General features: G+C 36.4%; 1 protein-coding gene across 1 annotated transcript; it reads right to left on the reverse strand.

Annotated features, from left to right (window-relative positions):
* Positions 1-213: 213 nt before the first annotated feature.
* On the reverse strand, positions 214-2517 carry LOC145074101 (polygalacturonase-like). The gene is made up of 5 exons (XM_079020527.1): positions 2404-2517; positions 2096-2321; positions 1923-2014; positions 1316-1831; positions 214-727 (listed from the first exon to the last, which is right to left on the reverse strand). The coding sequence occupies exons 1-5, from the start codon at positions 2515-2517 to the stop codon at positions 485-487; spliced, it is 1191 nt and encodes a 396-aa protein (XP_078876653.1). The 3' UTR covers positions 214-484.
* Between the last annotated feature and the right edge of the window lie 22593 nt (positions 2518-25110).

Genomic DNA, 25110 nt, shown 5'->3' on the forward strand with positions numbered 1-25110 from the left:
GTTTCAATAACTTTCACCAAAGGGCTCTCGTCATATTTATTTATATGTTTAAACATTCGGACTACACTTTTAAATAAAAATGCAGCGGATTTAGTGCTTACGACTATATGTATGTAGCCATGTTAGGCCTTGGTATAGCGCACTATCTCTATTGTGCCCTTGTATTTATTATGCACAATTAATGAGAAGATAATTATGGAAAATATACCTTAATAAAAGCTCTATTACCTTTGATAAATTATCAACATAATTATTTTGTCAAACATGTGATATATTATTCAAAATATCCCAACTAACGTATCACTTACTATGTAGTCAGCTCATCAACATATCATCGATGATCATAAGACATTACACATTTTGATCACATGTCATCTAATATATTGATGATAATAGATCTAAACTACATATTCACATTTTTCCAGTAAAAGACGATTTCGAAATTAAACAATCATTGTTTCCGTATGACTTACGTATACTTGAATCACTGTGATGCCGTCTTACAAGCCGGAGGGAAAATTGTGTCTTCATAAATCGGCTTCACATTGACGCATTCTTGAAATGCATCACCTCTATTACCAACATATTTCAAATCAATGTCGGAAATATGCACATTCTCACATCCATTATTAGCTGTGCTACACCTAAGCTTAATCGGTGATTGTGAAGTCGAAGTTCCCTTCACGTTCTTGATGAAAACATTGTGAACCCTAACCAAGGAAGGCTTCTGTACGATTCCCACATGAAATGAACCATATTAGATGCATAGTTCAGTAACCAATATAGCATTCAACTAATTCTATATAAAACGGTGAAAAATAACATGAACATCAAATAACATAAACTTATAATACAAATGAACCTTGAGCCTGACCATTGGCCCCATTTTCAATTGATATTGAGATTTTCCAAAGCTCAATATTTTTGAAATATGAATTTCTATCAATCATGTCATGGTTTAGTAAGAAATTTCATTAATTATACATAGTTTAGAGCATCCACAATCTATAGCTTAATAGAAAATTTGAATGAGATGGAATGCATAATTGGTATTTCAATGGATTAACTTAGTTGATAATGTATGTCTATGATAATATGCTCTAATATACCATATTTTTTTCTTAGAAAACATACATTTTACTTTTGTGTGCCTATTTATGAGATAGGTAAATCATAATATCATTAAAACTAAGAGTTTGACACCGACTTTAAAACTTCAAAAATAAGTTTTCGATTTTCACATTCTTACCACTTGGATAATTAATTAGGGATCGTTTGTGATTACTATGCCAGATGAATGCGAAATGTTAATCACCTGCTTATTGCAATGGACATGCGGACAATAATCTTGCTCGATAATGATCGGGTTTTCGACTTTCTCCATTGAAAGATCTTCAAAATAAATATCCTTAACCTCCATGGGTACGGAATCAGGCCATGTTTTGATTCTAACACCATTGGCAGTTTCTACAAAGCTACAGTTCTTGACATACACCCCAATGACCGGTTTCTCAGTCGGATTCCTACCCAAGCTTCCAACACTAATACCATGACCCGGACCACATTTCACTCCCTCAATGTGCAAATCCTCACATCCATCACCAATCGAGACACAATCATCACCCGTTTCAATCACCGAGTTCTTGATGGTGATGTGTTTTGACCACCCAATGTGGATTCCATCCGTGTTAGGGCTCTCAGCTGGAGCTTCAATGTGGAAGTTGTCAAATGTTACGTTCGTGCATGTCATAAGATTTACGTGGAAATTCTTGCTGTCCTTTGTGGTTATTCCCGTAATCAAAGAATTTGTGATGAAATTAAAGCTAAGGTTCTGTGTCATTTAAACGCACATAATCGCTGTTAATTCATGAATTTGTACGTAAGAAATTGCATTGAGTGCATGGAGTTGCATGTACACGTACATATTGAAGGGGGGATCCTTTCTTGACAGTTGCTGTGGGGTCGTTTGTTGACCATGCCATGGCTCCTCCAACACCATCTAAGGTACCATTGCCTGAAACACAGTATCATGATTATGTTTTCGAGTTTCTAAAATACCATTTTCGATCAAAGAAAGGGATGATTTAATATATACCTGATAATGTCATGTTATTGAGGTAGCTAAATGTGATCCATTGCACTCCTTTTGGAATGGTGATAGGATCCTCAGGACCTATCAACGTTCCATCGATTTTAACCTCAACAGGATTTTTGCAAGGTCCCTTAAATTCGACAACATTCAAACAAAATCGACCCTTGGGAACGAGCACTGTGCTGGGGGTTGTTGCACTGCATGCTTTGACCCATGCATCACACAGAGGCTGGAAATCAATTGGAAAGAAGCAAAAGATGAAATTAACATGTAATCATGCATGCATAGATATGTATCGTTTAATTCTTTACCTTGCTGATCTCGCCATCAATCTCAGCACCGAATTTAGTGACGTCAAAAACTTCAGCCTGTACAATGGCTATGAACATGAAAATAGTGAAACCTATGGTTGATTTGGAGTCCATTTCGACTAAATTTGCGTTTGAATTGTATAGGATTTAATGGTATTTATGATGCATTTGGAAGTCTAAAATTAGAACCATGACTTGTGCATTCAACCTTTGATTTCGGTCTAGAAGGCAATCGTTTTTGGACTTCGATGGTAGAAAAAGTTTTGAAGTTTGTGGAACAAATTTGTGTATGCAGAAATATAATATAAATTTGCAGTTTATTTTTCGTCTGAAATGTATTATGCGCCTACAACCTCTTATTTGTTTTATGACCTACATATAAAAAAAAATCATTGGTCATTTCGCTATTGCTTGGCGTCGCTGCTAAAGGTGTCGCCGCTATTGCTAACACAGTGGCGATCCGCGTGAAATAATCCCCATCCGTTCGATCATTATTCAATCCTATAGTTGTAAACTCCTAAAACACGCACTTTCTTTTCCCTCCAGGGGTGTCGCCGCTAAAACCCCTATGTTGCCTCTATTGCTCAGACAGTAGCGATCCGCGTGAAATAATCCCCGTCCGTTCGATCATTATTCAATCATACGGTTGTAAACTCCTAAAACCCCTATGTTGCCGCTAAAACCCTCATGTAGCCGATATTGCCCGTCGCCGCAATTGAGTTGCGTCAGATAACCCCCCAGTCGACCCTTCTTTCCTTCTATCGATGTATCTCTCAAAGAACTTCGACTACCTTCACCATCTGCACCCCATTATGATTCCGACCACCGCGAGCCACTTTACCGGCGACCGGTCTTCTTTACCGGCGACCCACCCTCATTACCGGCGGCCATCGAGTTTATTGAGGGCAATTCCGACCACAGCAACATTTCAGTGAAATTGAGCAATCTAAGGTCGAATTTTTTCCCCTAATTTTTGTTCTTCTTGTGTTTTGATGTTAGTTTTATCATTCAAACCTGATTATATTATTGACTTCTATGTTTTCTAAGATTTTTTTGGTTAGTGATTTTGAATGTCGATCAAGCCTCTTGTTTGGCTATAAATTGATGATTTTTGAAAGATTATGTATGATTTATCATATTTTATGCAACCTATTGTATAATTATTTTGTGTTTATGCTTATTATGGTGTATTGGCATTAAAATGGAATTACATATGATTTGTGTGATTTTGTATTTAGGTGTATATTTTTCTATGAAATTGGTATTGGATGTCTAAAATGGTAGGATTATATGAAATTAGATGTATTGCTTAATTGTTTGAAATTGTAATTTGAATTGGATGTATTCTATGAAATTGGATGTATTGTTTAATTGTATGAAATTGGAATATGAAAGTTGTATTGTATGTCTAAAATGAAATGAAAAAATGGAATTGAATCTATTGTATATATGTATGATTATGTGATATTTAGGTTTAATAGTTTAGTGTATATAAGATGAAGTGATAAAGTTCTTAATTGATAAGTTATAGTTTTTGTAGTAATTTTAATTTGTGCATGGAAATGTATTTAGATGAATTTGTATGATTTTGTATTTAGAAGTATATTTTGCTTAATTATATTTGTAGCATGAAGAAAATGATCCACAAAGGTATTATGATCAATTTCTTACCATTTTTTTGAATTATTACACTTTTAAAGTTTTATAAATGATATTTTTTTATAAATTTTATATTTGTATAATGAATTTGTGCATGGAAAAAATTGAACAAAAAAATAGGATGCAATAATGGAAAAAAAGTATAATGCTATATTGTGTATGTCTTTGTATGCAATTTGGAAACTACAATGTTATAATAGAAAATGTATTATTTTTGTATATGTAATATGTGTAAATTCTATTCATATTGTAATTTTGCAGGCTATGTATGGGATTTAGTTGGGTGATACTCTTCTACGTGATGGCGGATGTTATGGGCTTAGGACATGGGGGTGATGGGGCCGGGGATCCACCACCTCCAGTAGGCTTTAGTCGTGGTCAACACGAACAGGATAGTAAGTCTTATGATGATATATTTGTTAGCTATTTTTATCCAATTATTATAAGATATCGTGACTAATATTTTTAATTATATTTTTCAGCTGAGCTCCCTAAAGAAAGAAGAGGCCTAGCAAAAAACATTCAACTATGAAAGATAATACGGGCAAACAAGGGAAAACCTATAGATTTGGATTTCGATAGGGAGCTGACATATTCCCCTGTCGGGAACCATGGTAATTGGTTTACCCGTGAGATTGGGAAGTATATATGGATGAACATCCATTTGAACGTATCTGGTTGGGACAATGTTTCCCCCGCTTTAAGGAATGTCACAGTGGTTCATCTAAAGGTAACTTGGACAATATTTTAAGTTTAGTTCTAATTGGTATTTAACTAACTAAGTTTTTTGTATTTGTAGAATAAATTTGATTTAGATAAGCTTAACTTGGATCTCGAGCGTGCTCAGTTGTTGCAGAGCATTGATGCAACCTTGCAAAGAATTTATAGAGGCCGGAAAAATAAAGCGCATACTTATTTTGAGAATGTCGGGGGGCTTACGAAGCATTTCGTAAGGCCAATACTGATCGCCAAGAGGTATTTAGTAGTCCTGCAGTCGAGCAACAATACGTAAGTGGTTAATTTGTATTTTCATATAAGTGCTTATATCGTCAAGGGGTAGTTAGTAATTTAATTTTTATTATATTTATTATTTTTCGAAAATATAAAATACTTTACTCTTTGAGATCAGTCAACAAACTCAACCTTCTTCTGAAGCCAGCGGTCTAACACCAAAGGATACACAAAATTGTTTTGAAAAAATATTGGGTGTTCGACGTGGTCATATCAGAGGCATCAGATGTAAATCTTCTACGGTTGTGTCAATGTACGATCAGGAACTACCACTGACACAACCACCACCACAATCACAGGTGATAAGCATTAGCGGAGACAGGTCTTTAGCGACGACAACAAGCATTAGCGGCGGCAGTTTGATTAATAGCGACAAAACACCAGCGTCGATGTTTTAGCGGCGACAAGCCCCACTTTTAGCGACGACGCCTGTCACCGGTAATACTCTAATTTCTTGTAGTAAAATTTGTCCAAAAAACCATCTTTAATTAATTTATGTTAAAGAGAACACAGCAAGAAAACATTGTATTGAACATTTGTAATTCGGCAACCGAGTGGCGACCATCTTCAATAATAGTACCTGATTGTTGAAATATATTTGATGGATTAATTAGTGACAGATGAACAACCCAATTCAACTCCGGGTAATCTATCATAACATTTTAGAAACAATAAATGTTACCTACGGATTATTGAGTTTTAAATTTTTAATGTCCTTAGAAGAAACTAAAAGATTTTCTATTTTATTTTAAAATTAATTTGTTCATGGCTAATACTTTTGTAACGAGGGAAATGTTTATTAAAAATAAAAAATTTTAATATTTTTAGATCATTTGTAATCGTGAAACAATGTAGGATTATTATTATTATTATTATAGGGTTTGTACTTTGTATCATAACCATATTAGATGTTGGTGTGCATATAACCAAAGGTTGAGCTTCAAGTATCGTTGGATATGAAATGAATGGTTTATGAGTAATATAGGAAATGCGTGTTTTCCGTTCTAAAAATTATTATTATTATTATTTAGATTATTATAATTACTTTTATATTATTATTGTTATTATTATTTATAAACTCCCAAAAATATTATCCAAAAATTTTATTTTTAATTTAAATAAACGGTATTCTAAAAACAATATCTATACAACCCAATTGAAAAGAAGTGTATCAAACATCATAACAATCGGAGTGATATCTCAAAAGCAGAATCCATGTGGTGTGTGCAATGCAGTTAAACCGAGTTCTTCCCCTTGGAACCAGAAATACTTGAAATAGAAAAACCGTAAGCACAAAGCTTAGTTAGTTCTCCAAACTACCCCATACCATACATAATGAATCACATACAGGTCCCCACCCTACATCGGGCCCCGCTTGGTATACAGATCTGTTATTCTTAGTCTCCGCCAGACATCGGGCCTCACCCACTATACACATACGATACATATCACATAATCATGCTAACACATATAATGATCATAAACAATAGCATACGATTCAATCATCGGGCATCACCCGACATCGAGCACCACCCGGTATACATAGCAACACATAATGCATGTGAGGGTCACGTAGACTCCTAGCATTCATAGGCCAGCATTGGTGCCTTAGACCTGCTAAGCCCAATGAGAAAACTCCGAGCAATAGCTGAATAGGTCCCAACTCCGAATATCAGCTCTACCCGTCACCTAAACAGTAACTAATCCTTAGATAGAACTCAAAATACCTCAACACCCCCTTTTAGGTCAAATTTGGTCAAAGACAAAAGTCAAAGTCAAGGCCAACAGTCCATGCTGACCTAACACGTCGTGTTGACTTGCAAACACACCGTGTTTCACCATTATCCAAATAGTCTGGAAAACCCCAGCCAACACGCCGTGTTGACTTGCAAACACGCCGTGGTTGCTTGAGTTCCAACAACTTAATACATTAAACTGTTTTCTTTCTACTCCAAGAGCTGCAAAGCTCAGATCTAGACCGAAATGAGATTTAAGAGGGTAAAGTTTCCAACTTTACCCATTAGGACTACCAAAAGGTCCAAAATCCAAACCATAAAGCTTGATTATTCAACGGCTTAACCAGTAAGCACTTATACCTTAAAGTCTGAAGTCCATCCTTTCCAGAAGTGATTCTAACACCTAAACCATCTCAAAGGTTGGTACTTTTTAGACATACATGTCCAATGAATGTCTTGAACCCATATTAGGTCAAAATGGGGATTTATGACCTAGTCTCCATGCATGGCTTCAAAAATTGATTATAGACCAGATCTAAGACACTACTATATCACCTTAACTTAGAAATCCATAAAGTTTCAAACTTTATGAAATCAGACCATTCGAATATTCAAAAACAAGAACTAAAGGAACAAAACTCAAGCTCTAAAAACTTGGAATGATAAAAATCGAGTCTTCGATACTTACAAAGGTCCAGAAGAGTGCCAAACTGAAGAATGGGGGCTTGCTTGCTGGATATTTGATTCCTACCTCCACCTTCTTCCTTCTTTAGCTTCAAAAACACCAAATTAGCTCAAAAATGGGAGGGAATGATGATTACGATTGCAAAGGACGATTTGGGGGAATGGAGGCTAATAAAGTGACCAACTCTTGGGGACTTAAGGAGATTATATTGGGTGCAACACCCAAAAATTAGGGTTTTCTCCACCAGCCGCCAACACACCATGTAACGACACCAACACGTCGCGTTGGTCCAACAAACTTCACAGGCCAAAGGCTTATCACCACGCCGTGTTGAGGCTTCAACATGCCCTGGCCAAAGAGAAATCATGAAAAATTTGGAATTAATTTCATACCTGGAATCGAGTGTTACAAATCTCCCCCACTTGAATCAGACTTCGTCCTTAAAGTCCGCCGCCCGAAATAACTCTAGGTAGTGCTCTCTCATCTCGTCCCCAGGCTCCTAAGTCCACTCCGATCCCTTGCAGTGCTGCCACTGCACCTTCACCAGCTCGATTACCGTGTTCCTTAAGGTTTTCACCTTCCTATTGAAAATCGCTACCAGTCTCTCAATATAATTCAGGCGGTCATCCACCTAAATATCCTCTAATGGCACCACTACTGAATCATCCAGTAAACATTTCCACAGCTGAGAGACATGAAACATGCTATGAATCTGATTGAGCTTATCTGGAAGATCCAAGCGATAAGCAACTCGGCCCACCAGAGCCAAAACCCTAAAAGGACCAATATACCTGGGGCCTAGCTTGCCTAGCTTCCTAAAACGGATGACACCTTTCCAAGGTGATACCTTCAAGAGAACCATATCTCCCGCCTAGAACTCTAAGTCTGACTGGCGCTTGTCAACATAACTCTTTTGCTGACTATGAGCTGTCTGGAGCCTGCTCCGAACCTGTTGAATCAGCTTAGTGGTCTTGAGTACCACCTTGGTACTCCTCATAACCCGCTGACCGACCTCGCCCCAACAAATCGGGGTCCTGCATTTCCTCCCGTAGAGCATCTCAAAAGGAGGTAGATTAATGTTGGCGTGATAATTTTTGTTAATTATATGAAAATTCCGCTAACAGAAGATACGTATCCCAACTCCTTCCAAAGTCCAACACTCATACACGCATCATATCCTCAAGAGTCTAAATAGTTCACTCACTCTGACCATCGGTCTACGGATGGAATGTTGTACTGAAATGAATATGAGTGTCCGACTCATCATTAAACCTCTTCCAAAACCTGGAAGTAAAATGGACATCCCTGTAAGAAACCACTGATATCGACACCCCATGACGTGCCACCACCTCCGTGATATAAACCTCGACCAACTTCTCTGCAGAAATACTCTCCTGAACTGGAATTAAATGCACGCTCTTGGTCAAACGATCCACGATGACCCAAATCAAATCCACTTCAGGCGTAGTCCAAGGAAGATTCGTGATAAAATCCATGGTGATGTCCTCCTATTTCCATACATGAATCTCTAACGGCTGCATCTTGTCATGAGGTCACTATGACAACAGTCAAAACTCAGGTTAGGACTTGTCTAGAACCTTGTCATTTCCATGCATGCGCATAGCTTGGCCTTAGAAGCAACAAGTTGAGCTAGATCGCGACTTAATAGATCCCTCGGAACAAGTAGTGTAACATAGCGTGTACTAAGTAGTCACATTGATATGTGAATACTCCAACTAGGTTGTAAGGTGCCAACGTTCAATCTCAAAACTAAACATGAAACCACGTTCAATAGATCACAACTCAAGGGTAAGTTAAATACCCTAATTTATTAATCGGAACATATGACATGCTTAAATAGTTTAAGTAATTATCAAACTCAATTTAATTAAATCATGATTTGATTTAATTTCCAGTTGGAAATAATATCCACATATAATAGTTTGAATTATGAGCCGAAAATATAACCCAAGGATTGTCTAATCCTACATTAATATGTTATGAACCTTTATTTCATTTATTTGAAATAAAATTTGATTTTATAAAAATCAAATCATAAGTTATCATTTTTATAACTTAATTCAAGACGATTCAAGACTATGAATTTATTTCTAAAAACAAATAGTTCATTAGAAACCAAGAAATAAACTCTTTGAAGTTGATGAAAATACTTAGAGTTTTTATAAAAGTTAAAGCTAAATTTTTATAAAACTTAAGGAAAGGCTTTAAGAGGGTACCCTTACCGAGAAAATCCTCATAATAACCCTCTATCCTCCCCAAAAATCCGGCCATACAAAACGTCCACAGTCCTCCTCTCTCTCACTCATTATTTCTCCTTTATGCAAAATCCCGAGGTCATATTTTGCATGTTAATGTGAGAGAGAAAAACTGATCTTAAAAACGTTTTCTGTGGGATAGATTTTTCCTGATCATTTTTCATATGTTAACCAACATTTCTGGAGTTTTGTAGCTGAGTTTAATGATGTATACCACCAAAGAGATGACGAGAGAGATAGCCTATCTAGCGAGATAAAACCTCACTTTCTTTCCCTCTTCTATCTAAAAACACTCCACCACTTCTCTCTTCTTCCTAGAATCATTTCTCTCTCAAAAGTCCCTCAACTTCAGCCACATCTAAAAAATTCTCAGCCATATTTTTTTTCTTTCATTTTTGAGGCTTTTGAGGTGTTCTTGAAGTTCAAAATCGAAGTCAAGGTAAGAGATTTCACTATCTCCTTTATTCTTTACATTTTGGTACTAGGTTCGACTTATTTTCTCTCCATTTTCGGATTCTATGCCCCTCCCATGGATGGAATCTTTTCCTTTATCTTAGTGTTTGTAGATTTTCACCAAAAGCACATTGCATGTATCAAATATATGGTGAAAACCTGGGACCAAACCAAAGCTAAGATCAAAAGGAAACTAGTATGTTCTTGTGACTTCTTAAACCGGATTCAACATCTTCATTTTTTTTCTTTTTATGTTTTCATATAATAAAAACCATTTTTAATACATCTTGGATGGTTTCTCACTCCATGTATGTGTTCAAAATCGGATTTATGGTGCAATCCTAGTGTAGGATTCGGTGGTTCCAAGGAGTTCTCTATCACAAGAAGGAAACATCCAATTTGGGGCCTTGGATAACCATAAATCTATGGTTTGGATACATGCATCTAAAAGTTTCTTGTTATTCTATAAACTCTAGTATTATACCATTCACTTTCAACCATAAAGGTTATGCATGTTGTTCTTATGAACATATGACCCAAATGGGCATTTTAATCAACCAAAAATAACATGCATTCTGTCAGAAACAATTGTTCGGATTTGGACAGCCATATCTCACTCATTTCTTGACCAAATCATGATATTCATATCTCACTCATTTCTTGACCAAATCACTCATTTCGGATTTGAACAGCTACATTTGGAACTCATGCACTAGTTAGTGCTACATTTCTAAAGTTGTTGGGGTTGAATACCCCCATTTAGCTCTGAAATAATTTTTAGCCAAATTGTTTTATGTAAGCTCATGGTTTCAAGGGATTTTCTCTAAAACCCCAAGTGCTAGAACCAATTCCTTGTTTTTCTATAGAAATAATGATTTAATTGCCATAAATTCAAAATAATAGTTTTCAAAAGTGATAAAAATCTAAATAATTGTAGTATGAATGTACTCACAGAATAAGAAGGCCATGTAAATGTTTAGAAGATTTGGATACTGTTTGGTATTTTATCCATATTTTTCATTAATTTGGAGCATGAATTTACAAATTTGGGTCATTGGCCTCAAAGAACCCAACCAATATTTTTCTCAACCTTGGGAACATTATAAGAACCTGTAAAAATTAAATTGAAAATTATAGAAACTGTTTACTATTTACTTAGAATTTTTCCTATTATTTAGACTTAAATTTCAAATAAATAGCTAATGGCCTTCAAAAATTCCTATAAAATTTCAAGACACTCATAACCTCTTTTAGAACTAGAATATAAGTTTTTACACTTTTTGGAGTTCATTTTTATACCTTTATGGATTTTTGAACACAAGGCACCATGAATTCGATAACACCAATAATGAACCGAACAAACTTTGGGCATTTTGCAACACCACTAGTTGGATAGGTAGATCTTAGATAATGTTTTAGTGAATTGTATCTCACTAGAAACTATTTATTCTATAGGTCACTATTAGAAATCGATCTCTACAACACCGAAACGCGAAGCTCAAACCGCAAACTCTCCTTAGTAAGTATTCACAACCCCGGTTTACTGTTTTCATGTTTTGGGGTGGAAAGCATGCTACTTTTTTATGGGCTATTTGTACTATTTTATGAACTTGTGGAACTTTGTTTTATAAACTTGTTGAACTCTATTTTGTGATCTTGTTGAGCCTTGGTTTATGAACTTATTGAACTTGGACCGATATTGATCTATGAACTTTTGGAACTTGGAACGATATTGTTTTATGAACTTAATGAACTTGGAACTATACTCTTTTATGAAATTTCTGTTATGAACTTGTGTTATGAACTTATGCTATGAACGCTATGATATGAACTTGTTATGAACTTTTTATGTTAAGTCCCCAAAAACCAAACTACAACCTATTAACTCGTATTTCAAGCCGAAGATCTTATGGATAACGCTATTTGCGGTAGACAGCCCCCACTCACCCAGAACCGTGAGTGCATATTTCCGTGAACTGACATCATGAGAACCATGGAAATGATGGAATGGGGCAAGAACAGTCGTTAGGCTTGGTTGTGAACGGAATGCTTTGGAATTCAACACTCATTTTGAGTTGGAACTTTTGTTGAACAAATCTATATTTTCTTATTGAAATGATGTACCTTTATAAACCTTTGAACTCACTAACTATTTTATAGTTGACCCTCGTTTTTGCATGTTTTTCAGGAAATGGTCAGTGAACCAGTTTAAGACGCCATAATGATTTATGTTTATTGCTTTTGTTATGTACTAGACTATGTAGTATGGAACTAAAATGTAATATTGTTTCGAATATGATGTAAACATAAAAATGCTCAATGATTATGGTTGGTAATCCTATTTACCTTATGTTATGATACCTTAGTCTGTCATCCTTCGTGTTTCTGCTTTAACGGTGTGTGACAGTCGTTGATGCTCAGCCTTGACTTTCCTACATGTCAAGCACCGCTCCACGTACCAAGCCACATCCCGCTTCATGCATGGCCAAAATTTATAAGAACGAAGATCCCTATACATCTTCATCGCTCCGGGATGAATGGAGAACCTCGACTTGTGAGCCTCCTCCATCAAAATCTGACGAATACCTCCCCAATATGGAACCCAAACTAAAAGATGCAAAGTCAACAATCCACGACTATCATGATCGTAGGAAGCTACCTAACCTACAATGCACTCGCTCTTCCGGTACTCATCCTTCATAGCCTCGACCTGAGCCTCATGAATCCGCTCAAACAATAAAGTAATCATGTTCATGAGGCAAAGCTTCATATTTGCAGCCAGGGATTAGTCGGTGCACGAAATCTGCCCGGAAACCTTCATTAGGGAAGTTCCTATTCCAAAAAAAACTATGATTTTAAAATCGATCAAATTCGGTATTTTTCTATTTACCATCTACCCGTCTTTCTTTGGATTTTACATGACTAAGTATTGGCATAAAATGTCCAACTTTTGACTATTTGTGATGGGAAAAAACGCAGCCGCGACGATGATACATAACAATGCGGAAATAAACTTCATTTAGCTAAACTTTCCCGCCTCGGATGATCCTTTGTGAATTCAAACAAATAGTATACTTTTAACTGAAACAAAACAACCCCGATGTAACTTATATGATCAATATAATCGGCCCCAAAACAGTAAGTAATCAATCAATTTGAGAAACTGAAATTTTAGAATGTAAACATCTTCAAAAAAGAGACTACAACCACAAAACTACTACCTCTGCCTCAAATGCATTATCACAATTATTTGTGAAATACAAAGTTTTCTCTAGATATGCTATAGGCGTAAAATGACCATCATATACTGGAACTAAATCATATTAAGTATAAAGAATCAAATAAACAAAAAAGAAATGATGGATATCACCTAAATCGTTGTTGTTCAGCAGAAAACCGAAACACAGGAGACGATTCCTGAGGCTCTGAAGATGATCTCGACAAACCAACTGCAAGATGTATTGGTATAGATGTTAGTAATCCATTCTTGGAAAATTAAAGAAAATGGACCACTGGATCTCCAAGAAATGGCGGAACACTACATTTGCATCTTCAAAAGTGGGAAATGATGAAACCCTTGTTTTTCTCTTGTTTTGCTCTCTGTATTTAAGTGTATCTGTGGCATTTTAACAAAAAATAAAACTAAATGAAACAAAGGGTAGGAAACATACATACATACATACATACATACATACATATGTACGTACATACACACATACATACATACATACATATATATACACACATACACACATACGTACATACATTCATATATATATATATATATATATATATATATATATATATATATATATATATATGGGTTTAGTGAAAATTGGCTAAAATTCACTTATGTACTCATGGGCTAAAAAGTCAATAATAAACCCAACATACTAGTTGACTACAAATTTAAAATGTTATTCAAACCATTTTCTTTACATTGATTCTCACCAACAAATGTGTATGTATGGTGTGATTTTTATGTGTTTGGGCTGCCAAAGAGTTGATTCAAAAGGGAAATAGAAGGACTTCACAACCAAGCTTAAGATCAAAGGTATAATGTTTTAGTCTTTCTTTAATTTGTGAAGATGATGATGTTTACAATTATCCAATAAGCATAGTTGTGGTTTATTGCATTGAATATTGATAATATTGATAGATATGTTATCCTCATTTTGCATGTTGGAATTATATTTAAACGATCACGAATCAAGTTGAATAAACATTTATTTATTGTTTTTAACATGTAATACACAATTATGAGATGTTATCCTCATGTCATTATATTATACAATTTGAAGGTGAACCCGAGATGAAACCCGGGTCAGTCTTTTTTTATTAAGATAATGTACTTTAAGAAAACCTAATCATGAAATTCTACAGATGCATCCCTTTCTTTGTGCCATTTTATTAGGGTAAAATCTCTAAAAAAAAATTATACAAAATGAACAATATATATGATCGAATTTACATCTGTCAAGCTGTCTATCGACTTTGGAGCTGATGCAAAGAACCTACAACCCAAAGAAGCAAAAGGAACAATCACTATTCCCAGTTCTCTGTAGTAAATGAAATAAATAGATTGATAAATTACATTACAATGGTTATTCATTCTGGATGAATATTATTAAGAAAAAGCTCATGGATTAAATACAAGTAGGAATGATTTCGTCTTTTGCATCTCTAGTTTCATCTAAAATCTCCAAATCAACATCGGTAATACACATAACAACTAAAAAAGGCCTATCTTATATCCAGAAATTATTATAGCAACTTGAAAAATAACTCACTATTGGAGACTCAACATGTATGTTTTAACGTTTTTTTTTCATAGATTTGACCAAAATTATCAATGGAAAATACGAAAATTTACCACTCTTCCACATAGAGATGCTAAGCTTTAAAGTAGAGTTAACCAAAAACTTGATGCTTCTCAATCTCACATAATAAAAAATAGTATCAATCACTGAGGAGATAAATAGGTCTTATGATATTTTTTAAAACCTCACAGAAAGAGTTCTCACTTTTGTTAGGATGGCTATAAATCTCAAATTCAATTTTTTATTCTTATCATCTACTTCAAGAAATTGACAAATTCTATTAGATGAAAATTAGACGTTATCTCAAAACAAACAAATCTACAAGAAGTTAAAACTATATAACATATTAAACTTTAAAGAAAGTAAGTGGAGATAGAAGTAGTAATTTATGATTATGGTTAAAAAATTTGTAAAAAATCTGAACTTGTAAGCCAATTTTCTTTTTGATGATCTGTGGGCTGTCTGATAACCTCATCATTTTCCATGTAGTCGTTGTCACTAATGATAATACCATGGAAGTAGTTGCATTCTTTCGTCGATAGTATAAATTTAGATAGGGGACTATAGATAACTCATGATACATCAATTTCATACAAGATAGTGATAATTTTTTTTGGCAAACACTAATTGGAGAAAAGAGAAAGAATAGAAACATAAGTAACATCTAAAAAGGTAATATTAGACATGCTATTAAGATTTAGAGTTGAAGAAGTTGCTTCTCATCTAACTTCATATTTTTCCATTGCAATCATTTGATGGGTCGACGCATAATTAGAGCAGAGTTGTTGTAGCCACATACCGACCCCATGTAGAAGTCCTCCTGGACCCAACACTTCCAACTACAAAACATTTAATGTATAAGGTAGCATCCGAGTCCTTGAGGCGCTTAAATTATTGAATACGTACATTTTGGAGGAGGGGTGCGACGTAAGCCATAGTGGTCACGACATGAATGGCCATTGACCAATTGACCCGTATTCTTGAACCTTGTGACATGAGCAAGAGGCCTCATGATGTGAGCATGAGGCCTCACGACGTGAGCAAGGCCTAATGACCTAAAACCCTAATCTTTGAGTATTTAATGGAATAAGATAGCTAGGGTTGCCCATGCTGAGCCTCTCTCATTCTCTAGCCTCTTGAAAACCCTAGATTCGACCTCCTTGAGACCTTTGGCCATCATTATTGGTGATCTTGAAGAGCTTAATTGTTGGATTTTGGTCCATTGAAGTGGAAGAGGACTCATATAGTGCTTCATTTTGGCAATCTAGCTTCTACCTCTTGGTCCTGCTGAGCTTTTAGACCTCTATAAGTCATAAAGTGTGACAACCCGAAATTTCTATTCTGTATAAACATATCAAGTCAATAGAAGTCAGAACAGTTGCTGTTAGTTTTCAGACTTTTTAGAGTAAGTTTGAGTATTTCAGGATTTCACACCTTAGTGATAACAGGAGAGAGGATGCTCTAGGGAAATTATGCAATGCAGTTATTCCAAAACTCTAAGAAATTAGAGTTTACTGCTTGAATAAAATATTTTCTGACAAAAACCCTAAATATGAGAGTATATATAGAAGATCTAGTCATTATTTCCATTTTTCCAAAAATTCAAGATCCAAAACCCATTCTCTCTCAAGTACCATCCAAAAAGATTTTCAAGATCTTCAATCTAGTAAGTGTTTCTAGCTTCCTTAAGTTATTATATGCTTAGATCTAGTGTTTTAAAACACTTCTAACCGTGAAATCATTCCAAAAAGGTTGTTTCTTCCTTTTCACCAAGAACACCAAGAAACACACTAGTGTTCTTGGACTTTTAGCTCATTTCAAGCTTCCACAAAGTAAGTACTTCTATCCTAGAGTCTTTTAAAGCTTGCTATACATCTTTACATCAAGGAAAAGTCGCTAGAACACCAAGAACAAGGTGTTCACGGTTCAAGAAGTTCTTGAACCGTAAACACCAAGTAATGGTGCAAAAGGGTGCCTTAGGGTGCCTAGATGCTTCACAATGCCTTAGGGACTTGTCTAGATCCATCCTTGATGCGTTTATCACCCAAAAAGTACAAAAATATCACATTTATATGTGTTTACAGTTTGGGGATCTCCCAAAACCGTAAACACCCCAAAAAGTGTATAAATGTCCCATATTTACTCCTTATGCCTAGAATCTAACCTATGCTAGTACCTTGAAGTGTTTAGGACTTGAAAACATCAAAATACCTAAGTCCATGAGAGTTTATGGTAATAAACTCATGGAGAAATGGTCCATAGACCGTAAACACCATTTAGGAGTGTTTTGATGCCACACAACACTTTCTAAGGCTTAAACATGAAGTAGGAATGCTTGGATTCGCTTAGAAAACTTCAAAAAACAAATGGTCAAAAAAGGCGTGAGCTTATGACCATAAACCCAAGGGTTTACAACCATAAACCCTTTTTCTAGTGACCAAAAAACCGTAAACTCCCTAATGGAGTGATCCTTGAACTCCAAACACACTAGCCCTTCCCTACAACTCTTAAATGCAATCCTTAGCACTTATAACACTTATACAAAGTGTTTATCATGCCCTAGGATGTATTGACTTGTTTATTAGTTGTTTGAAGACTAATTGGATACATATATGTGATATTATATGTTAACTAGGATCATAGAGTGTGTTGAAGACTTCACTTGACACCTAGCAGTCCTACATCTTGAGTTCGTCCGTACCACTTGCTACAGGTGAGTTCATACCCCTTAATCAATGTTTTAAATGTTTTTAAATGTTTTATGGGGGGGGGGGGATACAAGTAGAATCATGCTAGTTATTATATCAATCACATGTGATTAATAAGCAGCATTAAAATGATTTACTACTAGAATGCGGAAATAATACCACGAGTCAGTTCATTCATGAGTATTTACATGCTAGATAGAGAGAGAACACACGTTACAGCTAGCACACGCAGAACATTACAGTACATTACTATACATGTTAGATAAAGGGAGAACACACGTTACAGCTAGCACACGTAGAACATTATAGTACATTACTATACATGCTAGATAGAGAGAGAACACACGTTACAGATAACACACGCAGAACATTACAGTACATTATTATACTATTACATTATTATGCTTACATGAGTGCGTTTACATAGATACGTTTACCTGAGTCCATTTACATATACAATAATATAACAGACATCACTAGGTGCTATAGCATGGAACGATTTCAGGATCTAACTATACCAATGAATCACAACGCATTGTGATAGTTATATTGGGTATACATGATCATAGTAATGTGGACGTTCACGACTTGCAAATATGCAGGGGTCGTGTATGGGTCCCAAAATCCCTTTGACAGGGGAGCGTCTAGCCTGGGATCTAGCCATCACATTATGCCTTATCCCTCAAATAAGGCAATATTAGTACAAAAGTAGTCACTTATTAGAAATACTACAGTACTTACGAGAATACAATAGGTTAAAGGTAGTTAGTACGGTTGTAGTTCGATCCTACACCATAGTACTATTTCATTTTCCCATTACATTCACTTCGTGAACATTCACACGTGTACGGTAATGTAGAAGCTATATTTTTGGTTAATGATAGTCAGATTTGGGAAAATACACACTCTTACAGGAGACACACACAGATCTTAGATGCCTTGGTAGAAGGCTACTCTCAGTAGGAAGCATAGGGCTTTCTAGGATGTTCAAAACGTTTTCATAATTAGAGTTCATATACGTACAAATACTTACATTTCATATACATACAAATAATTACATACAAATTAAGACACTAAAATACTTATGATCTCACCAGCTTTAAAGCTGATACTCGCTTTCAAAATAACTTGTATCCTCAGGTCAACAGTAGACAAGTACCGATGCAAGGTTTAGAGAAGATGGAGCTCGTTCAAGACTCATCTTTCATTTTGTTTTATACTTTAGTGTCTATTATAATTTGACAGAACACACTTGTATTAAAATTATATTATTAATGCAATGGATGATGTTGTTGCTTGTTTACTACTTTTTATTGTTGTGATACTGTACATGACGTCCTCCGCCCCAGAGCGTTTCCGCCGTTCATGGTTTTGGGGTATGACATAAAGCTCTTACCTTTTTTCCTCTTGCATTCTAGATCTAGGTTTTTGAGATTTTATTTGCATGGTTGGGTTGTGTAACATGCATGGGATCCATAAAGTTGACAACTTTATGAATCATTCATACATCTTCTGTATATGAGGCCTTGGATCTGAGTTTTGGTGTTGGTTTTAGAGTCCAAGATTGAGCCTAGATCTTATTGCCTTTCTTTTGACCTAGTTTGTATCTAATTCATGCATTGGACATGCATGATTGAAAAGCTATGATTTTTTATAGTCCTTAGGGTTGAGGAAGAAGCTCTGGAAGGTCCCAAAGAATGTCTTAATGGATTAAGAGCTTAATGCTCAAAGTTGGTTAGAATAGGTCTCATGACGTGAGAAATGGGAATCTCACGACATAAGAAATGAGGTTGTCCCGATCTGAGGAGTCTGGTTGAATGAGTTATGACTAAGTCAACTCGCTGAGTGGTGTCGGGTCGAGTCCATTCTCACAACGTGACCAAAGAACATGTCACGACATGAGGGTGAGCTGATGGGAATGATGATCGTTGACCTTAGGCATTGACTTTTGATGAAAGTTGACTTTTGTTCAACTCTTGGTTTTGAAGGGTAGATTAAAGTCTTGCCTTGTATCATTATCTAGGTATGAAGTAGCACCGGTGTAGCTGACCATAGAGCAGCAGTAGTTGATTATCGATCGAGAGGTGAGTCTCCTCCTAGTGTTTCGTGGGTCGAAGATACGAATGTCGACCCATAGATTATGGTTATATGTATGCTAGTTGTCTGTGTGACCTTGGATGTGTGTTTGTATTGAATGTATGTCGAGCGGGGCATGATTCAGGCAGAGCCTGATGGGTGCACTAGGTGGGGCACATCACAAGATACAAAGATATATGTTCCGAGCGGGGCTCGATGCTGGGCGGGGCCCAATAGATTGTCGAGCATGGCCCATTGTATGGTTGATATGTGTGGTATGAGGTATTTTGAGGAAATCACTAAGCTTTTTGCTTACGGTTTTTAGTTTATGCTTCAGGTACTTGTGGTTCAAAAGAGAAGAGCTCGGGGTAATCGCATCGCACACACCATGTTATTCGACATTTTTGTTGACTTGATGTATTTGGATGATTATTGACATATTATGATTTCACTATGGATTTACGTTAAAATGTTTGGTTGATGGTCTTTTAATTAAATAAAAATGAAAGTTTTAGCTCTAATTTTTGGGACGTTACAAGTTAGTATCAGAGCTTTGGTTTGAGGGATTCAGACATACACTCGGGTGTGTCTGAACTCAAACTGAGGATTTGGTAGATTTTTCATAAAAGGAAATTTTTTATAAAAACAAATTTTCTAATAAAAGAAAGGGGTGTAGTGCATGCAATCGACCGAGCTCAAGTAAATTTCCCAAAATATGAATACTTATTTTATGATTATGCTTTGAATTGTGAATATGTGAATCACATGCTAGATCAGGGCTAAGGAACTGCTCAGGATTGCATGATAGAATGCTAGGAGAGATGCCTTTATATGCCTGCTATATGAGCTTGTAGACTTGCATGCTAATACTGATCAGTCAGTGATAGGATGGCCTGGTTAGGTTATGCTTGATTCCAATTACTCGATCCTTGAATGATGCTTGCTTTGTGCTTTTAGGAGTTCCCATTAACATCATCTAACTAGTAAGCGAATATGTTAAGTTACATACTATTGAGACTACCTAATTTTAGAAGTGTTGAATCAAAAAGTGACCCTCTTGAACTTCAGCTACCGCAGCCTCCAAGCAACCGCAGTCAAGCAATCTCATCAACTATAGCCATCCAAAGTCTTCAGCACCGCAATCTTTATCTTTACTTAGTTTATTTTGTCTTTTCTGTAAAACACTCTAATGTCCAGTATGCTTTGCATGGCTACTTTTAGAGTTGTAAACTTGTATCTATAAATAGAGTTCATTTCTCATGTAATCAAAACAGTGAGTGAATCTCTCATCAAATTCAAATACACATCAGTTCTCATTCTATCTTACTTATCAAACCTTCTTACTCTCGTAATCAATTACCATCTCTTTTAAAGAGAAAGTCACTTTTGACTTAATCACTAAGCTAGATCTCATTTACTAACTTGGTTTGAATGCATTCCTTGTTATGAATCTGCTTATGTGTATACTTGATATAACAATTGTTGTCATTTACATTCCCTTACTTTTCCGCATCTAACTCACTAACTTCTAACTCTTAATATTATTGTTGAGCTAACAAATCCTTCGAGATTAACTATTCCGCTATATACTTGTTCTAACGATTTGTTCAAGTGTGTATCAAAGTTTTTCTCTCAACAATTGGTATCAGAGCCATAGTGGTTGCTTTTTGAAAATCGGAACTCTAATTTTTTCGAAGAGCTTTCTATACCACTGAAGCTCATTTCTAAAACACAAAATCTTCTAAATGGCACAATCGTTCTCACTGAATGTCTCCAACAGTGTTGGTGGTTCTAATCGAGCCCCAATACTGGTTGCGAATGAATACCATCATTGGTCTCAAAGGATGGAAAGATATCTCAGAAGACTTGGTAGAGATGTTTGGCGATCTATAGAAGAAGGACCACATGTCCCAGTCCTTACACCAGTCCAAACTGATGGAGCCACAGCAAGGCTTGGAGGAGGTCAACCAGCTTTGAATCTTCCCACCAAAGATGATATCGACAAGATGGAAAATGATGCTATTGCCTTTTATGAAATCTCTTGTGGAGTTGCACCTGACAACTTCGACATCATCAAAAATTGAAAATCAGCAAAAGAGATCTGGATGTTCTCAAAAACATGTATGAAGGTTCAAAGTAGGTTCAAGACAAGAAGCTCACTACGACTCTCAATGAATTCAACAACTTCAAAGCTTACTCTGGTGAAAGTTTGGAAGACTCTTTTAAGAGATTTAACTTGATTGTCACAAAACTGTCCAATGCGAGCACCATCCGCAGCAATCATGAAACAAACCTTTAATTCCTTAATGGCTTGGGAAGACACTGGACAACAGCCAACATGATTGTTCAAGGAGAAAGGAAGATTCACTCGTTGTCCCTCTATAATCTCTATGGAGAGTTGTAAGCTCAAGAGTCTACTGTACTCAAGGACTGCTCAGACTTAGAATATGACGATGAAGAAGAGTTTCAAAATGCCATTGCCCTTGTTATTCAAAAATTCAATCGCTTACCACCTTCATTTCGTAAAAATCAACAGTACAACCGACCACCTTTCAACCGCAACTTTCAAAACAATCACTTTCGTTCCACCAAGAATCATGTCCCTCCACCGCAGCCTCAGCAAACACAGTCTAAAGACGTACCACCGCAGCCTCAATCAACTGACTCTGGTACCTCTTTAGAAGACAAAAGTGACATTGTTATATGTCACAAGTGCAACAAAGAAAACCATTTTGCTAAGGATTGCAAGGCAAACGTAGTGAAAGATAGAGCCTTCTATCTCAGAATGGCTCAAGAACGGGAGGCCAAAGAAAAAAGAAAAGCCTACGTTGCTTACGTGAAAAGAAATCATCAAGTGTGGTCATCCGGAGACGAAGATAAAGACCACCGCAGTAAAGGAGAAGGCAAGATCTGTATGATGGAAACTGCTGCTGAAGACGGCTCAACTAAGCTAAAGAAGAACCATTGCTATATGGCAAAAGATGGAACTCTCAGCATTGTGGAGCAGGTAAAACTTATGATTCAAACTTTAAATTATAGCATGCATGACTGTCAACCTTACTTGGACACACGCAATGACACATGTGCTGCCGTCCTTACAGACTACAATAAAGCCTTAGATGAGAAGAGCATCACATCGCAGGAGATGTTCCACGTTAGAGGACGATTGGACAATAAGAGACTCAAAATGGCAATGTTAGAGAGGGACTTGATGCTAGAAAGGATGCTAGGATGTTAAGTGAAACACAACTAGAAATAGCTTTAAATTAGAGAGATTTAACACAGAGTGAAATTGTACGCTTAAATCTTTTAATTGAAAAGATTTTTAATGAAACTGAGGCCATTGAGAATCTTGTTAATAATGGGAATGTTAATAACACTTTTAATTGGGTTTGGTCCAATAGGTACCCAACCATAATAGACTGCTCACCTCGGTTCACACCGGAACGTCCCTATGTCCCTCCAGATCGCAAATTATTTTTTCCAGTCAATGACAAAACATTTCCTAAGGATATCCAAGCTCATTTTGGTAAACTCCATGATCTGAGTAATAACTGTGTTATCAAGGAAATTCTCCCTGAAATTTCTAATTATGTGGATAACATAGTTCATTCTGATTCTCAGACATCATCCGTAGCTGATGAGGAAATTGTTATAGAAAGTCTTGAAGTCACGTTAGACTTCCCATCTCTACAGTCTGACCGCAGTGTTCCTAACCGCAGTCATGAACTGCAAACCGTCCCATTACCCAGTAACAATTGTCCCACTAAAGTGTCCACAAATACTTACTCTGCGGTTGTCCAAAACACTACACCACAAACCACTGTCAAAAGTTCTGTGACTATTGAGCCAATTAATCATGAATTACCAATCGAAAATTTTGAATATGGTCAATGTTCTCAAAATCTTGACTTCTCCAGTTCGGATGAATCAAGTCCTTGTTGTTCAAAATCTCCAAAAGATTTAAGGAAACCACAATTAAATGTCACTGACTGTGGTTCTCCTAAGACCGAAGCAAAAAGAGCTTTTAAAGAAGAATTTCGTTCCCGTGGGAAGCAACGGGAAATTCATTCAAAACGAAAGAAATTTGTGAAATATCCCAAGTCAAAAAGTCTAGAAAAACTTGTTTTCTCAAATTATCATTTCAAATCAACTGTTTCCAATAAAACAAAAAGGAAGGAGTTTACTGCTTCTGACATTGCTAAAAAATCACCTGACTTTAAGGATAAGTCTTTTCGATCAAATGGTTTTCAGGTCTATTCATTATACAATCCAAAATGGAAAGGTATTCTACCTACTCCGGGTCTGAACTCCTCAAGAGGTTAAGTGAAGAATTCCATCATTCCAACCGCTCCATTTCACACCATCAAACTCCCCCAATCTCTATTGAAAAAATTCCCACTCCGCAACCATCTCATCACACTCCACCTCACAACTCCCCTCCTCAAATTGACATTACTCCTGAAAAACCAGAGACTCCCCCGCACTTCAAGAATCTGGAGGAGTATATGTCTTCTCCCAGCACTAACAACTCTCCTGCCACTGCTCAAAGAAAAAGTGATTGGAGAGCAGCCAAGCTTGCTGAAGAAGTTTGGAGACTTTGCGGATTCGACACGGTTATGGATGAGTCCTTGATAAACTCTTGGATAAATCCGCACAGAAGACTACTTGATGATGACTATGTCCCTCATCTTACTTATGCAGAACCCCCCCTCAGACGGTTACTGGGATGTCCCAATCTCACCGAATGCCAGATACTTCACTGTTTTTGAGCAGTTTGACCGCAACCTTACCGACAAGAAAAGACTTCCGATGGAATTTGAGAGACTTAGCTAATTCTATGATAAGCATGCCTCTCCTGTCGAACATATATGGTCTAACGATAGACCATCAACACTCAAAAATTACAAGATCTGGAAGTTCATGAAGGTTGAGTTCATCCAGTACACCCTGACCAGGAGGGAGCACGACTACATCCGCACCCAGGCTGATTTTTCGTGTATGAACCCTGAAGAAGTGTTTCTCATTGCCAAGGTCTTTCAGCACAAGTCTGAGAAGCATCCGAAGATGAAGATCACACTTGAAAGGGCCAGTACATTTCTTAAGGAAACAGTTTGTGGCTTCGCCAAAATGGATGCAGACATTCATCCCATCATTTCCAAGATTGCTGACTTGCCACCACTTGACCTCGCACACATGCCTACCGAAGGCTATGAGGAAAGATCATTAGGAGCAACCAATTATCCTGAGCAAGGAGTCATTTTCAAGAGGAAGACTGACAAC

The sequence above is a fragment of the Lactuca serriola genome, chromosome 9 (assembly GCF_051521515.1).
Source record: "Lactuca serriola cultivar US96UC23 chromosome 9, Lser_US96UC23_V15, whole genome shotgun sequence".
In the NCBI taxonomy this organism is placed as follows: Eukaryota; Viridiplantae; Streptophyta; class Magnoliopsida; order Asterales; family Asteraceae; genus Lactuca; species Lactuca serriola.

Excerpts from the sequence above, each read along its gene's own strand:
- LOC145074101 (XM_079020527.1), bottom strand. The coding sequence starts at position 2,517 with ATGGACTCCAAATCAACCATAGGTTTCACTATTTTCATGTTCATAGCC. Across the intron at positions 2,015-2,095 it reads CAATAACATGACATTATCAG|GCAATGGTACCTTAGATGGT; the intron begins GTATATATTAAA and ends ACTGTGTTTCAG. Across the intron at positions 728-1,315 it reads ATGTCCATTGCAATAAGCAG|AAGCCTTCCTTGGTTAGGGT; the intron begins GTGATTAACATT and ends GGAATCGTACAG.